We start from the raw sequence: 17807 nt of genomic DNA, 5'->3' as shown, positions 1-17807 counted from the left end.
CGCGCGTCACTGACGCACGGCGCGCGGGCACGTCGGCGCGTCCGTCCCCACCCCCGCCCCGGTAACCGGGGAAGTGGCGGCGGCGGCGGCGGTGAGTGCGGGCGCTGAGGGGCGGGTGGGCAGTGGGGCCGGGCCAGAGCCTGCCTCGCCGGCCTGCGGGGCTGCTGGCGGGCGGCACCCGCCGTAGCCGCGGCCTGCAGCGGGCGCGGGCAGCCCGGGCCTGCCCCGCACAAAGGGCCCGCCCCGCACCGCGGGTCCGCGGCGGGAAGGGCCCCGCGCAGGGCCCGGCGTGCCGGACAGGGCCGGCCCGCGGCCCCGGTCCCTGCCGGCCCTGCGGACGGCGATCCCGCGGGCGGGGCTCCCGCCGCCCTTCCCCCTGGACCGGGAGCGGCGGAGGCGCCGTGCCCGCCGCTCCCGGGCTCCGCGTCCCGCGAGGTTCCCCCCGCGGAACGGCGGCCACAGGGCAGCGGAGCCCGCGGGGTGTTCCTGTGGTCTCCTGTGGGAACCTGTTCGCTCGCTGCTGGCGAGTGGGCGAACTGACCGTGTTTTGTACTTCTGCTGCTGTATGACAATAAAAAAGTGCTCCTCCTTATTTTTTGAGGTGGCAGAGGGGTGGGGGGGAAAGGTGGATAGGTACAGTGAAGAAGAATTCTTACAATCAGATTTTAACTTAACAGTTTTCAAAGGTTCCCACTGTGCTGTCGTAGCCAAAATGTGGTTCCACCTCACACCCCTCCATTGTACTTTTTGATCTCCCAGTGCCACGGATCCGCAGCTGTAAAAGCTACAGGGTGTCAGGACAAGAGGGAAAACAGGGCTCCATGGTCAGCTGCTGCCGTGGAGAGCTGAACAGCAGTTTCCCCCGAAATCCACTCCTGAGCTTTGGTCTTGACTCGAGATTTATTGAGCAAGCCCCAAGCTGGTAAATGTTCAGCACAGGGACCGGCTGCACTATTTACCTTCAGATTGTTTTGAAGTTGTTTTTTTGCTAGTGAGTTCTGATCTCACTGAAGATTCTCAGTGTGAGGATTTGTTTAGTAAGACTTGTAGCGTTTGGACAGTCAATTATAATGCATTGGAAAGCTGTGAATGTCTTGCTCTCTTTCCTGCCTTACAGGTATGATTTGCTTGACCATGCAGGTAACTAAATGACTCAAGAATGGAAACTGTAAATATTAGTATATCAGTTCAGTCATCATCTTAAAAATTCAAATTCTGGGCAGACACTGTTATGTGGAGTGTTTAAAATATTGTTTGAAAAACAGAGATTGGGGAGCACATCAATATGTATACGTATAACAAATAGAGACGTGTGGCTGAAGGTGGTTTGAGAGGAAAGGGAGTTGGCTTTTGGCAGAGATGTGCTGGGGCTCACACGGGACGTTGTGCTGCTCTGGGGCCATTTCTCTGGAGGCTGCTGGGTTGCTGCAGTGAGGTATTGACAAGCCATGAAACACAGATGCCACAATGTGGACATGCAGAATATGCTGAGCTGCCTTTTCATCTCTTCTTCCTCCTGGTGTTCAACGTTCTGGCCTTAGGTTTGTTTGTCTTAGACTGCAAACAGGACAGGTAACGTCTTAAATGTATTTAAGTAATCCTTGAAGGACACAACCTGTTTTGGAAGACAACCACTCTGTTTTTATTCTTCTTTGGAATTGTGGGTGTATTCATACTGACAAAAGACCAGAGCCCCATCCTTTTTGGGAAACAGATTAAACTCTTATCACTCAGCGTTCCACAAGTCCCTGTGTCATGACTGAAGTGACCAACTAACAAGAAAAATCATAACAATTACCTATAACTGCCTGAATCAGAGCATTGATTTGTCCTTTCTTGTTTTAACAGGTATATCAGGGACATCATGAATTGGAATAAAGGTGGACCTGGTACAAAGAGAGGCTTTGGGTTTGGTGGCTTTGCCATAACACCTGGCAAGAAAGAGGAGCCCAAGCTGTCTCAGCAGTCCCACAGTGCTTTCGGCACCGCCGGCTCCTCGGCAGCATTTGCGAAATCGGGGCCTCCTCAGCTGCCTTCCTTCTACAAAATTGGGTCAAAGAGAGCCAATTTTGATGAGGAGAATGCGTAAGTATAGTTACTTCTTGTGTTTACATAGCTCTAGATTTTAATGTTTTTGTGTTTCTGAGGTTAGAGGAAGTATCTGTGACATTTATATAAGCAAATACGGAATAATATACTTAGAAGACCGTGAGATGCTACGGTAGCCTGCAGAAGCTTTACTCCTCCAGCTTTCCCCTCTGGAGAACATATTTTATTCACTCTATGGTCTTCTCGGAGTTGGAGCCAAGTAGGATAAATTGGGGTGTCTTTTGCACAGGAAAACATTGATCTCCACAGTTCTTTACTAACCTGTCTCTTGGCTACATAAATGTATAAATAAGACAGAGAAAGTTGGGATTATTCATCTGGAGAAGTTTGGGGCTGACCTAATTGTGGCCTTCCAGTACCTAAAGGGAGCCTACAAGAAAGATGAAGAGAGACTCGATTTTATTATATCTCTTTGCCCTGCCATCACTTTGAACTTTTAACATGAATAATTGTAAATAAATAAATCTTGACATCTTCTCTTGTGTCCATACTGACTTCTGTTGTCCATGTGAGTACCTTGACTCAATCCAAAACAATGAAAGACAGTACAGTGCTGTAAGCCATGTGCTGACTGGGCTGTTGATCACTTTTTTCAGGTACTTTGAGGATGAAGAGGAAGATTCCAGCAATGTGGAATTGCCCTACATTCCTGCAGAGAATTCCCCCACCCGCCAGCAGTTCCATTCCAAATCGGCGGACTCTGACAGCGATGATGATCCTCTGGAGGCATTCATGGCTGAAGTGGAGGCAAGAGCCAGCTTGGGGCATGTTTATTCAGTGTTGTGGCTGTACCTGTGTGCAGTCGGGGGTAGCAAATGTCACTCAGGGCTTTGGCAGCTGCAGTCAAAATGCCACTTAACTTTGCAGTGTTAGTTAGACCTCAAAAATTAGATAGACAGAGAATGGATATCACTTACAATAACTGTGTAACTGCTTTGAGGATGTCAGAACAATACCACATAGAGCTCTGCTAGTTTCTGAATATCAAACTAAGGTTTTCTGTGTTTTTCACTACCTAAATGGAAATTGTTTGTATTTATGATGAGCTGATTTTTGGCTACAGTTCTGTTATTAGTTGGATTCAGGAAGAATATGGGAAATTATTTTTTTAATGGCACTGTCACAAGCTTAGAGTAGTATATAAACTCAAAGGTAGTAGTAGGAGAATTTATTTAACATAATCAGATACAGAACAAGATGAAGATTAGTCCAAGAAGTGTTGTCTCTGTGACATAATGGTTTAATTATCCAGGAATATGTTTCCCTCCCATGTTTTACCATCTTGGTCTTTTTAACATGTGACAACTTTATGACCTGCTAGGATCAAGCTGCTCGAGACATGAAGAGACTGGAAGATAAAGACAAAGAAAAAAAGAACGTTAAGTAAGTTCTCTTTTATCATTCCCATGCCTGCCTTGTCTTGTGTGGTGCTCAGAGAATCCCAGTGCATTTTGTTGATGATCAGTAACCTGTGCATGAGATGCTGTAAAAATAGGATAATAGGGAAGAATCCATGGCAGCATCCCATGGCAAACTGCAAGAACGCTGAGAGTTCTCCCACGCAAGAAGCCTTTCTAGGTCACAGAAATCGGGGCAACACGCTGTACTCCTGCCACTTTCCAGATCAGCCTGGATAGTTTTTCTGCTTCCCACAGCCTTGGAGAGATCAGAATGGTTTAGCTTAAAATTGCATTTCTGTGAGCAAAACAATTCAGTGCTGCTGTACCTGGACTACTGGAGACTCTTCTAAACTTGGACTAGGTTTTAGACATTAAAGCTGATAGATCAGGTAGCACATGATGATCAGGGTACTACATTTGGAGTTTAAAACAGTTTAAATTTGTGTAGCTTATCTATTTGTTTTGATTAAGGAAAGTGATTATGCTGTTGATTCTTGATAGACGTGTCAGATATATTGTAGAAGTTACATTGCATGGGATTGATCAGATTATACATGGACCTGACACAAAACACCAGATCCAAATCACCACCTGGGGAAGTTCTGAACTGGATTTGCACTTTCTGGCTCATATTCCTCTTCAGTTATGGGACTTCTGTAGCATCAAGAGCTTAGACCAGGATGATCTTTGATGTGGCTTCTGCTGGGAAGATGGAATCCTAATCTTTCAGTCTCAGTACTAGAAATAAAGAGAAGTCTTTGCAGGGTCACTGCTGTGATTGGCACCAGATATGAAAACTCCATGGGTTGGGAATATAAATGTTGCCGAGTTAATAGTGTTGTGTCTTCCACGAAATCTGGAGCTCAGCACTAATCAAATGAAGCTATTGAGCTGAGTCTGTGGAACACTTGCAGGGAAGTTTTTTCTCCGCTTGTTTTTCCAGGGGTATTCGAGATGACATTGAAGAGGAAGATGACCAAGTGAGTTCCTATGCAGTCTTTCTATCTTCTTTTTTTGTTGTATTGTATTTTTAACTTTTCCTTTCCAAACACATAACTGCTAGGGACAAACAAAATTCCAGTGTCATGCGCAGTATCTGGGCAATTCAGCAGGAAGCTGTAGTGGTTACCCTGCTGTCTCTACCCTCCTAGGTGTTTAAGAAGAATATTAGACAATTGCATTCACTGAAGAAGATTTTTTTCAAGTCAGTTAGAACTTAATTTTCCTGTACAGATTGTTCAGTGTCTGAGGATCTTACACATTGCAATTAGCACAATCAGCTGCAGCGGACACCAGGGAGAGGCTGTTGGACTGTGGAGGCTCCTTGCAGTGAAATGTGGGGTCTGTTCAGAGCAAGAATCAGGCTCTTTCATCCCTGTTTTCAGAGAAGTTCCAGTTCTCATTGAGCTGCATAAGTATCACTGTAGCGGAAATAATAAAGAGAAAAAACTTAATTTCATAATGGATCTTCCTACTGAGCTGTAGTTACTAACACTTGTGTTACTTGAATTAATGCAGAGCTTAGCATGGTTGTCTGGCCTTGAAGGTCTCTGTTTCTAGTGTGGTGAGTGTAGCTGTGCCAGAGTTTGAGCCAGTGAGAATCTGAGAGACACAAACATCTTTGTGAGCAACCTGGGGCTGCTTCACGTGACAGGGTGACAGTGTCTTAACTCGGGCTTGTCTTGAAGGACTCTTCTGAAATACTTTCTTTCACATTTGTTGTTGATTCTCTCAATGAAAGATAGGTATCTCTTCATCTCCTGAAGTCTAGTTAGAGGAAGTAAAGAAACTATCTTTGGCATAGCATGTTTTAAAAAGTCAGTACCATATGCTTAGTAACAATGTGTTTTCTGTTTAGAAACCTGCAGTGTTTTGTTCTTTGTGCTTTGTTCATGTGGAAATAAGAATAGATCCTTCTGTTGTTAAACATAACAAGACTTGGTAGAAGGCACTGTTAAGCAGACACAAGACAAGTTTGGCTTTTAGGAGCATTTTGTGGTGTATCTGACACTGGAGTTGTTTTCTTCATTGGTACTTCTTGTCCTTCAGGATGTATCTGTTGGTGTTTATTAGAAGAATTAGTTCTAGTGAAAGTAGTTACCTTTTTCCTCAGTAGTGGGTGTGAAAGCAAACAGCCACTTAGCACATACAGAAGTACTTTTGCTCCTATTGTATGTGAGTTTGCTGATCTGTTTTGCTGCAGGAAGCGTATTTTCGCTACATGGCTGAGAACCCCACTGCTGGTGTGGTACAAGAGGAGGAAGAGGATAACCTGGAGTATGATAGTGATGGGAATCCAATTGCACCGTCCAAAAAAATCATTGATCCTCTTCCACCTATTGACCATTCAGAGGTAGGAGGGACTTCTGTTCTGTTCTGTTCTGTTTGAGGCATTCCAGAAAGCAGGAGCTGAGGAGGCCCCTGTAATATTTCAGTGCTTTCTTAGGTAAGTCATACTAAATTTCCTTGAAATGGCTTCATTTAAGCAAGTGTTCTGGCAGACAGATAAGAACTTCAGAAAAGGAATCTTGAGTCTGGACTAACTGAGTAACAAATTAATTACATTGCAGATTGAATACCCACCATTTGAGAAAAATTTCTATGATGAGCATGAAGAGATCACCAGCCTGACCCCGCAGCAAGTGGTGGAGTTACGGCATAAGCTGAATCTCCGGGTAAGCTGGCCACAAACTGCTCTCCCAGCAGCTTTTAACTCCCTGAACTATCTTAATTTAAATGAAGATTTTCACTGGGAACTCCAGCTTTTGAATCCAGTCCTCTCAGACACCTGCAGTGACATTGATTTCTTGGAAGTCTCCTATGGATTTGTGGAAGTGGGCAGTGAGGAATGCTACTTGGGCTAAAGACCTCCAGAGCTAGGAGTTAAAACTGGAAATAGATGCAGAAATTAGTTCTTCGCCATTTCTGATGTGTTAGTGGGGCGACTTTCTGTGAAGAGAATTATTTGAGGTAGAACATCACTTAGACACAAGGAGGTAAAAACGATTTAGTAGCTTATTTTATGCTCATGTTATTGACAGATAATTAAATTTTTATACCTGAAAGTCTTATTTACACAACACATCTGGAAATTGCACCCAGTTAAATTTATTGTCCACTCAAAAAGTATAGTTCTTTTTCAGAGGCAGAGACACCCATTTTGTTTGTTTGTTTGTTTGTTTTTTAACAGATTGCTCTTTGTTTTTCTCTCGCTGTTCATGAACAAAGATCTTTTTCTTTTCCCAAGGTCTCCGGGGCTGCTCCTCCAAGACCTGGCAGTAGTTTTGCTCATTTTGGGTTTGATGAGCAACTTATGCATCAGATTAGGAAATCTGAGTATACCCAACCCACTCCAATACAATGCCAGGTGAGTGTTGTTACTTCTCAAACTTGTAAAGAGAATAAATATAATACATGCAAAGCTCCCTCATCCACATGAGGAGGAGACAAATGCAATACTAGTTGCCTGCAGAGTGGGTTTTTCTAGAAAAATGGCTTTGGTATATTTTAAATAGAAGTTTGCCACTTTTTTCTTTGTTGAATGACCACTGTAAATATATCCATATTCCTTTTTCATTGCTCTTTTTGGCAAATGAAGAATATTCAAGTGATGTCTCTTGCCTAGAGAAATGTATGGAAGAAAAAGGTTCAGGGTTTTTTTGTCTTGGGCTTTCCTCATTACCCGAGTTTTCCTGTATTGTCTAGCACAAGGATGTGCTAGACTGGGTGTAATGTGGGCTTCCAATCACCTTCTTTTTAGGGTGTTCCAGTGGCACTAAGTGGCAGAGACATGATTGGGATAGCCAAGACTGGAAGTGGGAAAACAGCCGCCTTCATCTGGCCAATGCTGATCCACATCATGGACCAGAAGGAGCTTGAGCCAGGGGATGGTCCCATTGCAGTGATTGTCTGCCCAACCAGGGAGCTCTGCCAGCAGGTAGGTGTGCAGCGTTCCTATATGTACCAGCCAGTCTGCTTGGAGAAGAAGGCAAAATTCGTGGCAGAAATTACCAGATAACTGCAGGAAACTATTTGAAAAAACTACTTTGTGCAGGAGTAGCCTGGGTCCAGCTCACAGCTCTTTCTTCCCATCGTTTTCTTGAGGAATCGTGACAAACATAAAATTTTTAATTTTTGCAGCATGCTCCTACATTATTTTTAGGTATAAGAATGCTGTGTATGCATTGTGACAAACTGTGTGTGCAAAAGGATAGAGCCTGCAGGTTAAATTATTGTTGGATGCCTAAGTAGGTTTCTCAAGTTACTGGAAATTATCCACATGTGTCAGAGAATTCACCCCTGAGGAGTTCAGAATCATTTAATTAAGCTGGTAGCTGAAGAGCGCATTTGAGGCCCCACGCTGCATTTGCAGGGTAGGTGTGTTGTCTCAGAGCTGTCTGATGTGAGCTGTGCTGTGTTTGTGTCACACCTGCAGATCCACTCCGAGTGCAAGCGCTTTGGCAAGGCCTACAACCTGCGCTCCGTGGCCGTGTACGGAGGAGGGAGCATGTGGGAGCAAGCCAAGGCCCTGCAGGAGGGGGCAGAGATCGTGGTCTGCACACCAGTAAGTACCTGTGTGCACCAAAACCAGAGGTTTGCACTCTTCAACTTGAAAAAAGTTGTAAGAATCTGTTCCTATGAGGTGAATATTGGCACTTAATTCTAGACTGAAGCCTTGCGATGTTTTCTGTGCTAAGTCTCTGGTAAGTCAGGATGAAAAGCAGCTAGGTAGTTGTATAAATTAACATGTTTTTAAAGGTGCTTTAAAAACAGTTAAAAAAAAATTTGTTGCTTTAAAAACCTGTGCTTTAAAAAAAGTCTTTTCTTCCTAGGGTCGTTTGATTGATCATGTGAAAAAGAAAGCTACAAATCTGCAGAGAGTCACTTACCTTGTGTTTGATGAGGCTGACAGAATGTTTGATATGGGGTTTGGTACGTACTCATCCAAAGTCACTGTGTTGGAAAGCAGTGATGCCCAGTCCCAGCTTAGGGGTGGGCTGTAAAATTAACTAATGAGTAAGAAGCACTCATTCCTTCTGTGATCATATGTTAAATAAAGCAATGAAACTGCATTTTGACTTAATTTTTCTAAGCTCTGAGCTTACAGGGTTGATTAGAGCATTTCTTCTCCTTTGCAGAATATCAGGTCAGATCAATCGCAAGCCATGTGCGTCCTGACAGACAGAGTGAGTAAACAGTGAGTCTGGAGCAGAGCTTGGCTTTCCAGTTCTGGGCACAGCCACACCAGGAGACTTGTGCCAAAGTCCGCTGGTGTTATTCTCAGTGTGGGCTGTTGGGAGGGAGCAGTTGTGACATGTGAGCATTCAGCTCATCTCTCTGTAATCCCTCTGCCGACTGCACTCAGAGCAAAGATGATTAGCTGAATTCATGTTCATATGCCTTTAAATTCGGTGTTCTGAGCTGCCATGAGAGAAAGCTCACGGCAGTACCCTGTATTATCCATGTTTCAGATGCTATGAAATGTGTTTCCATTTCATGGTACTCTAACAGTGGTTGGTAATTTCCATTAGAGCCCATAAAACCTCAGCTTCAGTTCACTGACACTCAGGAATCTGGGTCCTCCTTTACAACATCTGTGCAGTGTTTTTACAGTTCTGAAAGGAAGTTTCTACTTCAAGGCATTTGAAGCCTGTTTCTCTTCCAGCCCTCTTGTTCAGTGCCACGTTCCGTAAGAAGATTGAGAAATTGGCTCGGGATATTCTGATCGACCCAATTCGGGTTGTGCAAGGAGACATTGGAGAGGTAATTCCATAATACTTGTGAGACACTCAGAGCAAGGAATTGTTCTGTTTCTGTTCTCTGAAATTTAAGTTAAACTGCAAGACTCATCATTTATAGTTAGTTTTAAATAATTTGTGCTTAGCAAAAATAGAAAGTTTTGGAAATAGTGGGTTTCTATTTATATCTTGACCTTTCTGCCAAAAAATATTCCTGCAGTATTGGGAGGTTTCATCAAGGAGTAGAACATTAATGTGGTGGTTTATTTTTGTTATTAGGCTGAATCAATGGTTGTATCTTTCAGTTTTGTCTCAAAAGCATAAACAAAGCCATTGAGTTTCTGCAGTGAAGAATTTGAAAGTTAAAATCTCTGTCCTGTGGTTTACATGGGAATGTTGATGCTGGACTTGTTTGACAGCGACAGCTGAACTATCAGCAGGCTGGGATCTAGTAGGAAGTTGATGAAGTGGGCAGATATAAACTTGGTAGAAAGAAACTTTGCTAATAATATATTGAAACTGTTGGGAAATTTCACAATGTGCCTTCAGAACATCCTTCTTTCAACCAGTCCTCTATATTTTCTGATTTTTACATCAGGTCCCTTTATAACAAAAATAGAAGACTGCCTGAATCCCCTTCTTTCTGTGAAAAATTTTCCTTGATTTTGCTCAAGAAAAGCACCAGCTTTTACAGCTCAATCACAGGGCCTCTATTCATTGATCTAAACTATCATTGTGTAATGGGAGCATCATCCTTGAAATAATATTAAAATGTGTAAAAATGAAATCTTTCAGAGCAAACTTGCAGGTAGTGCTGTAAGCTGCACTGCACTGTATTACTTGTGATGCAGAACATGTGGGAAGTCTGTGTATTCCTCCTACCTTGCTGACCCTAAGGACATTTCTCTCCTTAGGCCAATGAAGATGTCACTCAGATTGTGGAGATTTTCCCCTCTGGGCCCAGCAAGTGGAACTGGCTGACGCGGCGCCTCGTGGAGTTCACGTCCTCGGGGAGCGTCCTCCTCTTCGTCACCAAGAAAGCCAATGCAGAGGAATTGGCCAATAACCTCAAGCAGGAGGATCATAACCTGGGGCTGCTTCATGGGGACATGGACCAGAGCGAGAGGAATAAAGTCATTTCAGAATTTAAGAAAAAGGGGATCCCCATCCTGGTAGCTACTGATGTGGCAGGTACGTGACCTTCTGGAAAGCAGCTCAGACAAGCTGTGGGCATCTGCAGAAAGGCAAGCATGTTTCAGTGGAAGGCAGCCAGGTTGGTTTCTGCACCTGCAGGACACTGTTTTCCAGGTGCTTTTCAGAACCAAGGAATATCCTGAGCTGGAAGGGACTCACAGGGATCATGGTGCCCAACTCTTGGCCCTGCACAGACACCCCCAAGAGTCTCACTGTGTGCCTGTGCAGTAAATGGCATTGGCAAGGGGGGTTATTTTTAGTCTCTTAATGATGCCTGAATTACAGCCTGTCATTTTTGAATGTACAGAAAGAAAAGCTGTGTCTTAAGGAAGTGGTTGCTGTTCGTTCATCAGCTGATGTTCCTTTTGCCCGCAGGACCAGAGCAGGGTGCTACCCTGGTACCAGAGGAATTGCTCGGAGTTAACCGGGGATAATGACACTTCTCACCACGTTGCTCTTTCTTCCAGCTCGAGGGTTGGATATCCCTTCCATCAAGACTGTCATCAACTACGACGTGGCTCGGGACATTGACACGCACACGCACCGGATCGGCCGCACCGGCCGCGCGGGGGAGAAGGGAGTGGCCTACACTCTGCTGACCCCCAAGGACAGCAACTTCGCTGGTGACCTCGTCAGAAACCTGGAGGGTGCCAACCAGCACGTCTCCAAAGAGCTGCTGGATTTGGCAATGCAGGTATGAACCAGCAAAACTTGAGGTGAGGAGGTTTCACTCCAGATTCAGCACAAAATCAGCTAGCTCATGTTGCTGGCTCCATCGTGTGTTAGCAGTGAGCTTTTGGGGATCTGTCCTGGTTTAAAGTAGGTGTCCTAGTGTTTTTAATGGCCTTTGAAAGAATCTATGAATATTTTGTAACACAGTATGTGATCTATTTTGGGGCCAGGCACTGCCTAGGAAATTAGGAGCTGTAATCTGCTGATGCCAGCAGAGCATTCCAGTGTCTCATTACAGTCAGATTTATAGCAGGCACCTGGGAGATGCAGCTTAGTTGAAAGCTAAACTAGAAAACAATTACAGGGACATTCCCTCTGTGAAAGGGTTGTTGCTTGATCATTCCACCTGCTTGCCAGTGCTCTCTGGCAGGTTTGCAACATACAGGTATGACAGGTAGCTGCAGCAATCGTGCTTGTGCCACTGAACTTACCAACTCTTTAATTTCTTGTCTTTTGCTGTCTATATAGCTGCAAGAGAGCCCAATTGGCAATTCCCAGTTGCCAGTCTGGGAATTTGGCAACTCCCAGATTCAGAGATGGATTAGCAGGCCTGTGGACACATTAGCAAGTAGCTTGGACAGCAGCTGCCAAAAGTAAATTCTTTTTCTGACAGAGGCAGCATTTTCAGAAGGGACAGAATTAGTGAGGCAGAGCTCCCCTGACTGCCTTGAGAGGAGTTTGTAGGAAGACAATTGAGTTATTCCCACTTGGAGAGACTGTAGGGCATAAAAAGAGGTGCAGCCAACTACTATTTAAACACCAGGTTTAAATAATAAAACAGCAAGTCTGTTTGGGCTGACATTCCCTGGCCACTGCTTGGTACAGAAAGTTTTGCTGACAGACTGTCATTTCTCCTTAGTTAAATCAGTGAAACCAAAGTATGAGCAAGAGCAGAGCTCCCAAGTGATGGCATTGGAAATTGCGTTTATTCCTGGGTTTATTGGAATGTACACCCCCAAAACCTTAACATGAACGAGAGTTGAAGGTGTAAAATTAGTTTTCTTAGAGAGCATTTGCAACTCAAAGGATCAGACCCACATGCCACAACTGCCTACAGCAGCTGTGTGGTTAAATGGAAAACAGTATTTACATTTGTCTTTTGAAATGCTCAGTATCCTTTTTCTCTCAGCCTCATTACATGCATTTATGAAGCTTTTTATTCCCTGTGTTGAGAAACACTTGTCCTTCTCTTACAGAATCCATGGTTCCGGAAATCCCGTTTTAAAGGAGGGAAGGGCAAGAAGCTGAATATTGGTGGTGGTGGCTTGGGATACCGTGAACGCCCCGGGCTGGGCTCAGAAAATACTGTAAGTAGAGATGCTGAAGAGGTTGTTCACAGATTCTTGGAGCTTCTTCACTTAGTATTGATTACTCTTTAATTTAAAAAATCTTGGTACGGGATTTACAGTGTCTGCTTTAAAAGTTCTCATAGCTCAGCATCTTTCAGAGTTAGGATCATATATCTCAAGTGAAAGTCTCCTGTGCTGTTCTTCTCTTGTTAACAGCTGCTTTTTTTTAGAGCTAGAGTGATCCAGAAGGTTTGGAGATTCCTCATAAAATAGACTGTCGCTGTAAAATAAATGCTAATAAATTGCTTCAAAATTTCCAGCCATTTCCAGTCTGATTCTTGACAGAAAAAGGAATGGAGCAAACTGTTCCACTGCTCAGGGCTCTCCAGAAGTCTGTCATCCTTAGTGTATGTATCTCCTGAGTGCAGGGACAGGATAAATGTGAGCAGTGGTTGAACTGAGTGTGTCTATGTGGAATAAACCTCTGCAGTTGCCCTTTGTGTTTTCGCACAGGACCGTGGAAACAACAACAGTGTGATGAGCAACTATGAGGCCTACAAGCCATCCACAGGGGCCATGGGGGACAGGCTGACAGCAATGAAAGCAGCTTTCCAGGTTGGTTCCATGCTTGGACTCCTTTTCTCCCCTGAAAATGCAGCAGCCCTGTAATTTCAGGGAAGTTGAGGGTGGTGGTTGTGGCTGTGTCACTTGGAGCACACTCAGCATGGCAGTCCCAAGTGGTGGAATTAGGTGCAGGCTGGACTGAACACATTTGCACAAATTTACCAAACTTACTTTGTTGTCTGTTGCCTCTTTGCTCTTCTTTCTTTCTGGATTCTGCACGTGGGCTTGATTCTGTTGAGGTTGCTTACTAGCAGTACTGTAATTGCAATCAAAAGGGGAATCAGAAGCTCTTTGTCTTCAGTGTAAAAATTAACCCCACAATGTAAGAATTCCCTCGTTGGTGTTGTGTGGTAGGAGGTGCCTGTTACTAACTCTGTCCATAAGCACAGGAAGAATGTAATCACTCCAAAACTGACTTTTTCTAGGAATTCTGTTGCCCCAAAATTCAAGGTGGGCTTGTGAACACACGATGCCTTCGTGTTCCGTGGGGCAGCACAGAGCCAAACCTGCTCTCTTTTGTCTCCCCCTTTCCTGCAGTCCCAGTACAAGAGTCACTTTGTCGCTGCGAGTTTAAATAACCAAAAGACTGGGAACTCTGCTGCTGGTGCCAGTGGCTGGACAAGTGCAGGGAGCCTGAACTCCGTCCCGACGAGTTCAGCGCAGCAAAACGCCGCCAAGCCCGAGAGCCCCGTGGCAGCCACCGCGGCAGCAAAGGGAGTCCCGGGCTTCACCAGCACGGGCAGCTTGAGCAGTGTGCCCCCATTCCCGAGTGCCGGAGCACAGGCCTTCAACAGCACGAACACCAGCACCAACAGCCGAGAGGGCGGCGGCCTCGCCAGGGAACGGTACAACGACAACCGGAACAGTCGGCACGGCGAGGCCCCGCGGCGAGGGGAGGGCGGCGGTGGCCGAGGGGAGGGTGGCAGCCGAGGGGAGGGTGGCAGCCGAGGGGAGGGCGGCGGTGGCCGAGGGGAGGGTGGTGGCCGCTTCAACGAGGGCCAGCGCTGTAATGAGGGCCAGCGCTTCAGTGAGGGCCAGCGCTGTAATGAGGGCCAGCGCTTTAGTGAGGGCCAGCGCTTTAATGAGGGCCAGCGCTTTAATGAGGGCCAGCGTTTCAACGATGGCCAGCATTTCAACGATGGCCAGCGTTTCAATGATGGCCAGCGTTTCAATGATGGCCAGCGTTTCAACGATGGCCAGCGCTTTAACGAGGGCCAGCGCTTTAATGAGAGCCAGCGTTTCAACGATGGCCAGCGCTTTAACGAGGGCCAGCGCTTTAATGAGGGCCAGCGTTTCAACGAAGGCCAGCGTTTCAACGATGGCCAGCGTTTCAACGATGGCCAGCGCTTTAACGAGGGCCCGCGCTTTAACGAGGGCCCGCGCTTTAACGAGGGCCCGCGCTTTAACGAGGGCCAGCGCTTTAACGAGGGCCAGCGCTACAATGAGGGCCAGCGCTACAATGAGGGCCAGCGCTACAATGAGGGCCAGCGCCAGAGCGAAGGTGGTGGCCGGCACGGTGACCCCTCCCGGCACAGCGACGGCCGCCACGGCGACGTCCATCGCCACAGCGAGGGCCGGCACTTCACCGACTTGCCGGGCGGCAACCGCAACAACGGTGACGGCAGGATCAGCAGCGAGGGGAGGAACAGCGAGAGCAGGAACGGAGAGAGCAGGAAGGAGGCCAACAGCCGAGACAAGACAGATGGTTTTGCTGTCCCAGAGCCCCCAAAGCGGAAGAAGAGCCGGTGGGACAGTTAAAAGCTGGGGTTCACAGGCTGGAGGCTCTGCAGGTAGTGTTGTCGTTTTCCAGAAGATTTCTTGGGGTTTTTGGTAACTGGTTGTTGAGCAGCTGGGACAGGAAAAGGAAACCATGAGAACCCCTGTGCAAGTTCATCTGCGGACAGATTCACCCGAACAAAATGCACACAACACTTAGTGAAAGAAATGATTTTGATTGGGTTCTGCTTTGAAACATTCAGTGCTTGAGTGACTGCTGGATTTCAACAGATCTTCTTGACAAAAATAAGCTGTTTCACATCCCTGAACGTTAAGAAACTGTTGTCCATAGAAGTATAAATTAGTCTTTTCTTAACCAGCGTTCACATTTACAAACCAGTCCAGTCCACCTAGAGATGCTCAGGACCTGCCTGTTAGACATTAATCTTGCAGCAGTTTGGTCAGTATGGTGAGTTCTTCCTCCATCTCCTTTTCACATAATCTCCCCAAATTGTTTGGTTACCCCTTACCTCTCTCCTCATCAACTAAGAATGTATCAATTTGCTTTGCTGAAGGTGGGGCAGAGCAAGTTGGTTTCACTTCTTTGGTTTTTTTTTTTGTTTGTTTGTTTGGTGTGAATGGAGCTGTTCAAGGGATCCTTCTCCATCCCAGCAAACCACAAATTCATTTGTAGTGTAGGTTGGACTCCCTGTTTTGTTTGTGGTCAGTAGTTTAATTCCAATCCCATTGCCCAGATATTATTTTTTTTTGGAAGAACCTTATGTTTTCTAATATCCTTCATTCTGGTGGAAGCCTGCATAGCAAACCCGTGTCTCTGCTGTGCCTATGCACCCTCTGTTCTGAGAGGGTTGAGTGCTTTCTTCAAACTAAAAGCAAAAAAGGGAAGGCAATGTAGATAGACCACAACAATCAGAGGCTGGAGCCCCCCAAGAAGTGTGGCTAAAGGAAGAAGATTCAGAAATTCAGGGATCTGTTGCTCAGAAGCCCTTAGGGAGAACTCAGAGAACAATTAATGAAAAGAAACAGCTCAAATCTGGCCCTATTTTGGACACATGTAGTAAATCTGTAAAATCTCGCTTACCCATTTTTAACTCGTGTGTATTCCCATTTTATAACTTCTTTTTTTTTTCTTTTTTTTCTTTTTTTTTTTTTTTTTTTGCCACAAGGTAGGGAAGGACTTTTCAGTTGGGACATGTCAGCACCCACCGCTGGCTCGTTTCCACTGGAAGATGTACCAGAAGCTGTCAGGGTTTTGTGACATTGTGATGTTTTCTTTATCAGCTGTGCATTTACTTTCTGCTTGCTCTAGTAAATGTTTTATTACTGGTACAAAAATATGCAAGCATGTGCTTTTTATTCTCCTGTTCCTTTGGCTGCCCTGATGTGCAAATGGAGAACTGACAGCCTGGAGATCCCACTGTGTCTGTCTCACCAGAAGTTGTGGATTGCAGTTGATAAAATACTTCCTGTGGTTTTTCTTAGTATCTTTCACCCCAAAATGTTTCACAAACTCTGTTTGAACTTCAAGGTCTCCTGGGGAATACATTTTCCTTCACTTATAAGAGGAAAAGATACAGCCCAGGACATGTGGGACATCATCCCAGCTTTTTGTGGGGTCATGGGCATACCTGGAAAGAGAGCTCAGCAGCAGCCCCAAGAGCTGACTGACACCTGAACTGGCTACAGTTCAGATACCACATGATTATTTGGGCCCCCTCAGAACCCAGCTCTGATCTGCTGGAGTTTTTTAAAACAGCTTCCAGAATTCCCTCTCCACAGTCTGAGCAGGAATTGTTGCCCTGGTTTGAGCTCTGCACATTCGGTGTGAAGACAAGGGTGTTTCAGGGCAGACTGGCAGGGCTTTACAAGCTGTTGTGTTCCCCTTCTCACCCTGAAGGTTCATTGCTGCAATTAAAGATTGGAGTTTCAAAACAAAATGTAAAAATAGCCCCATAGTCTGAGCTGCCATCTGCTCCCTCCCTTCCCAGATCCCAGCCCACTGCTGCTGGGAACCTGTGAGGCATATGCTGGGGGTTCTCCCCTTCTTGTTAACACTTCCCTCTGCTCCTTGTAGGATTATTGGAATTCCTCACCCCTCTCCCACCTACCAGGAGCCTCTTGGCAAGCGAGTGGTCAAATATTGATCAGTGGCAGGGAGCCACAAATGTCAGCTTGCAGGGCTGTGTGAGGTCTGTGGGAGGGCTGGTTCCATGACCTCGGAACAAGGAAGCAGTGTAAGCAGCATTCCAGCTGCCCTGGGAGGGGATCTGTCCCTGGATCTGTGCTGGTGTCTTCCAAAGAGACAAATTCCTTCCAAGAGATGATTTTAAACTGCATCCTCGAGCCCTTCCCTTGCCTGACACAGCTTCTGGATGTTTGTCCCTTAAGTTCCCATATGGTGAGTGCACCATAGCTTCTCACTGGAAGATAGGGAATGCACACAGTTATTTACTTGCTCCCTGTCTTTAGCAAGAAATTCCTGCCTTGAGGAGCTGTGTGGGAAAAAGATGCTCTGTGTACCACCAGCATGCTGTTTCATTCATTGCTGTCTACACAGCTCCTTGGGAATGCCTTTTCCCTCAGGCCAGGAGCTTTCCGAGGCAGGGCAGGGGGATGCTGGGGCTCCTGTCCGTGGCAGGGGCAGAGGGAGAGCACACCTGGCTGGGGCCAGGGTTCCAGCCTTTCCCCCACTGTCGGCTCCGGGCTGGAATGGAAGAGTGGAAACAAGCCAGGCAGACTCTCTTTATTCACTTCTTAGCCTGCAGTGAGCTGACAGGACCACAACAGTTGCATGCAGGGGCCTTTGTGATAATGGATGAAGTGTTGGGGATTCAAGTGTTCCCTGCACCCTTGCAGGCCATAAAATTTGTCCTGACTCCTTCATCCCACCCTGTCCCAGTGCCTCCTGCTCCAGTCTGTGGTTGTGTGTTGGTGTTCACTCCATCCACAAGCGGCAGAGGATGAGGGAGGGCAGGGTGAGCTGC

At 46.0% G+C, this 17807-nt stretch overlaps 1 protein-coding gene across 2 annotated transcripts; it reads left to right on the top strand.

The window, feature by feature from the left end:
• Positions 1-9: 9 nt before the first annotated feature.
• DDX42 (DEAD-box helicase 42) lies at positions 10-16160 on the top strand. Of its 2 annotated transcripts, none has more exons than XM_077788382.1 (18): positions 10-91; positions 1849-2085; positions 2706-2856; positions 3431-3492; positions 4453-4489; positions 5713-5862; positions 6080-6184; positions 6757-6876; positions 7270-7446; positions 7945-8073; positions 8342-8441; positions 8648-8695; positions 9175-9272; positions 10162-10438; positions 10909-11135; positions 12370-12480; positions 12976-13077; positions 13624-16160. In XM_077788382.1, the coding sequence occupies exons 2-18, from the start codon at positions 1865-1867 to the stop codon at positions 14842-14844; spliced, it is 3336 nt and encodes a 1111-aa protein (XP_077644508.1). In that variant the 5' UTR covers positions 10-91; positions 1849-1864; the 3' UTR covers positions 14845-16160. The 2 variants fall into 2 exon arrangements, with proteins under 2 accessions (XP_077644508.1, XP_077644509.1); XM_077788383.1 differs by lacking the exon at positions 10-91 and having other exon boundaries at positions 13624-14013; positions 14233-16160.
• The last annotated feature ends 1647 nt before the right edge of the window (positions 16161-17807 follow it).

The sequence above is a fragment of the Lonchura striata genome, chromosome 25 (assembly GCF_046129695.1).
Source record: "Lonchura striata isolate bLonStr1 chromosome 25, bLonStr1.mat, whole genome shotgun sequence".
NCBI lineage: Eukaryota > Metazoa > Chordata > Aves > Passeriformes > Estrildidae > Lonchura > Lonchura striata.
Note: the sequence above shows the minus strand (reverse complement) of the source record. Positions and strands in the feature narration are given on the sequence as shown.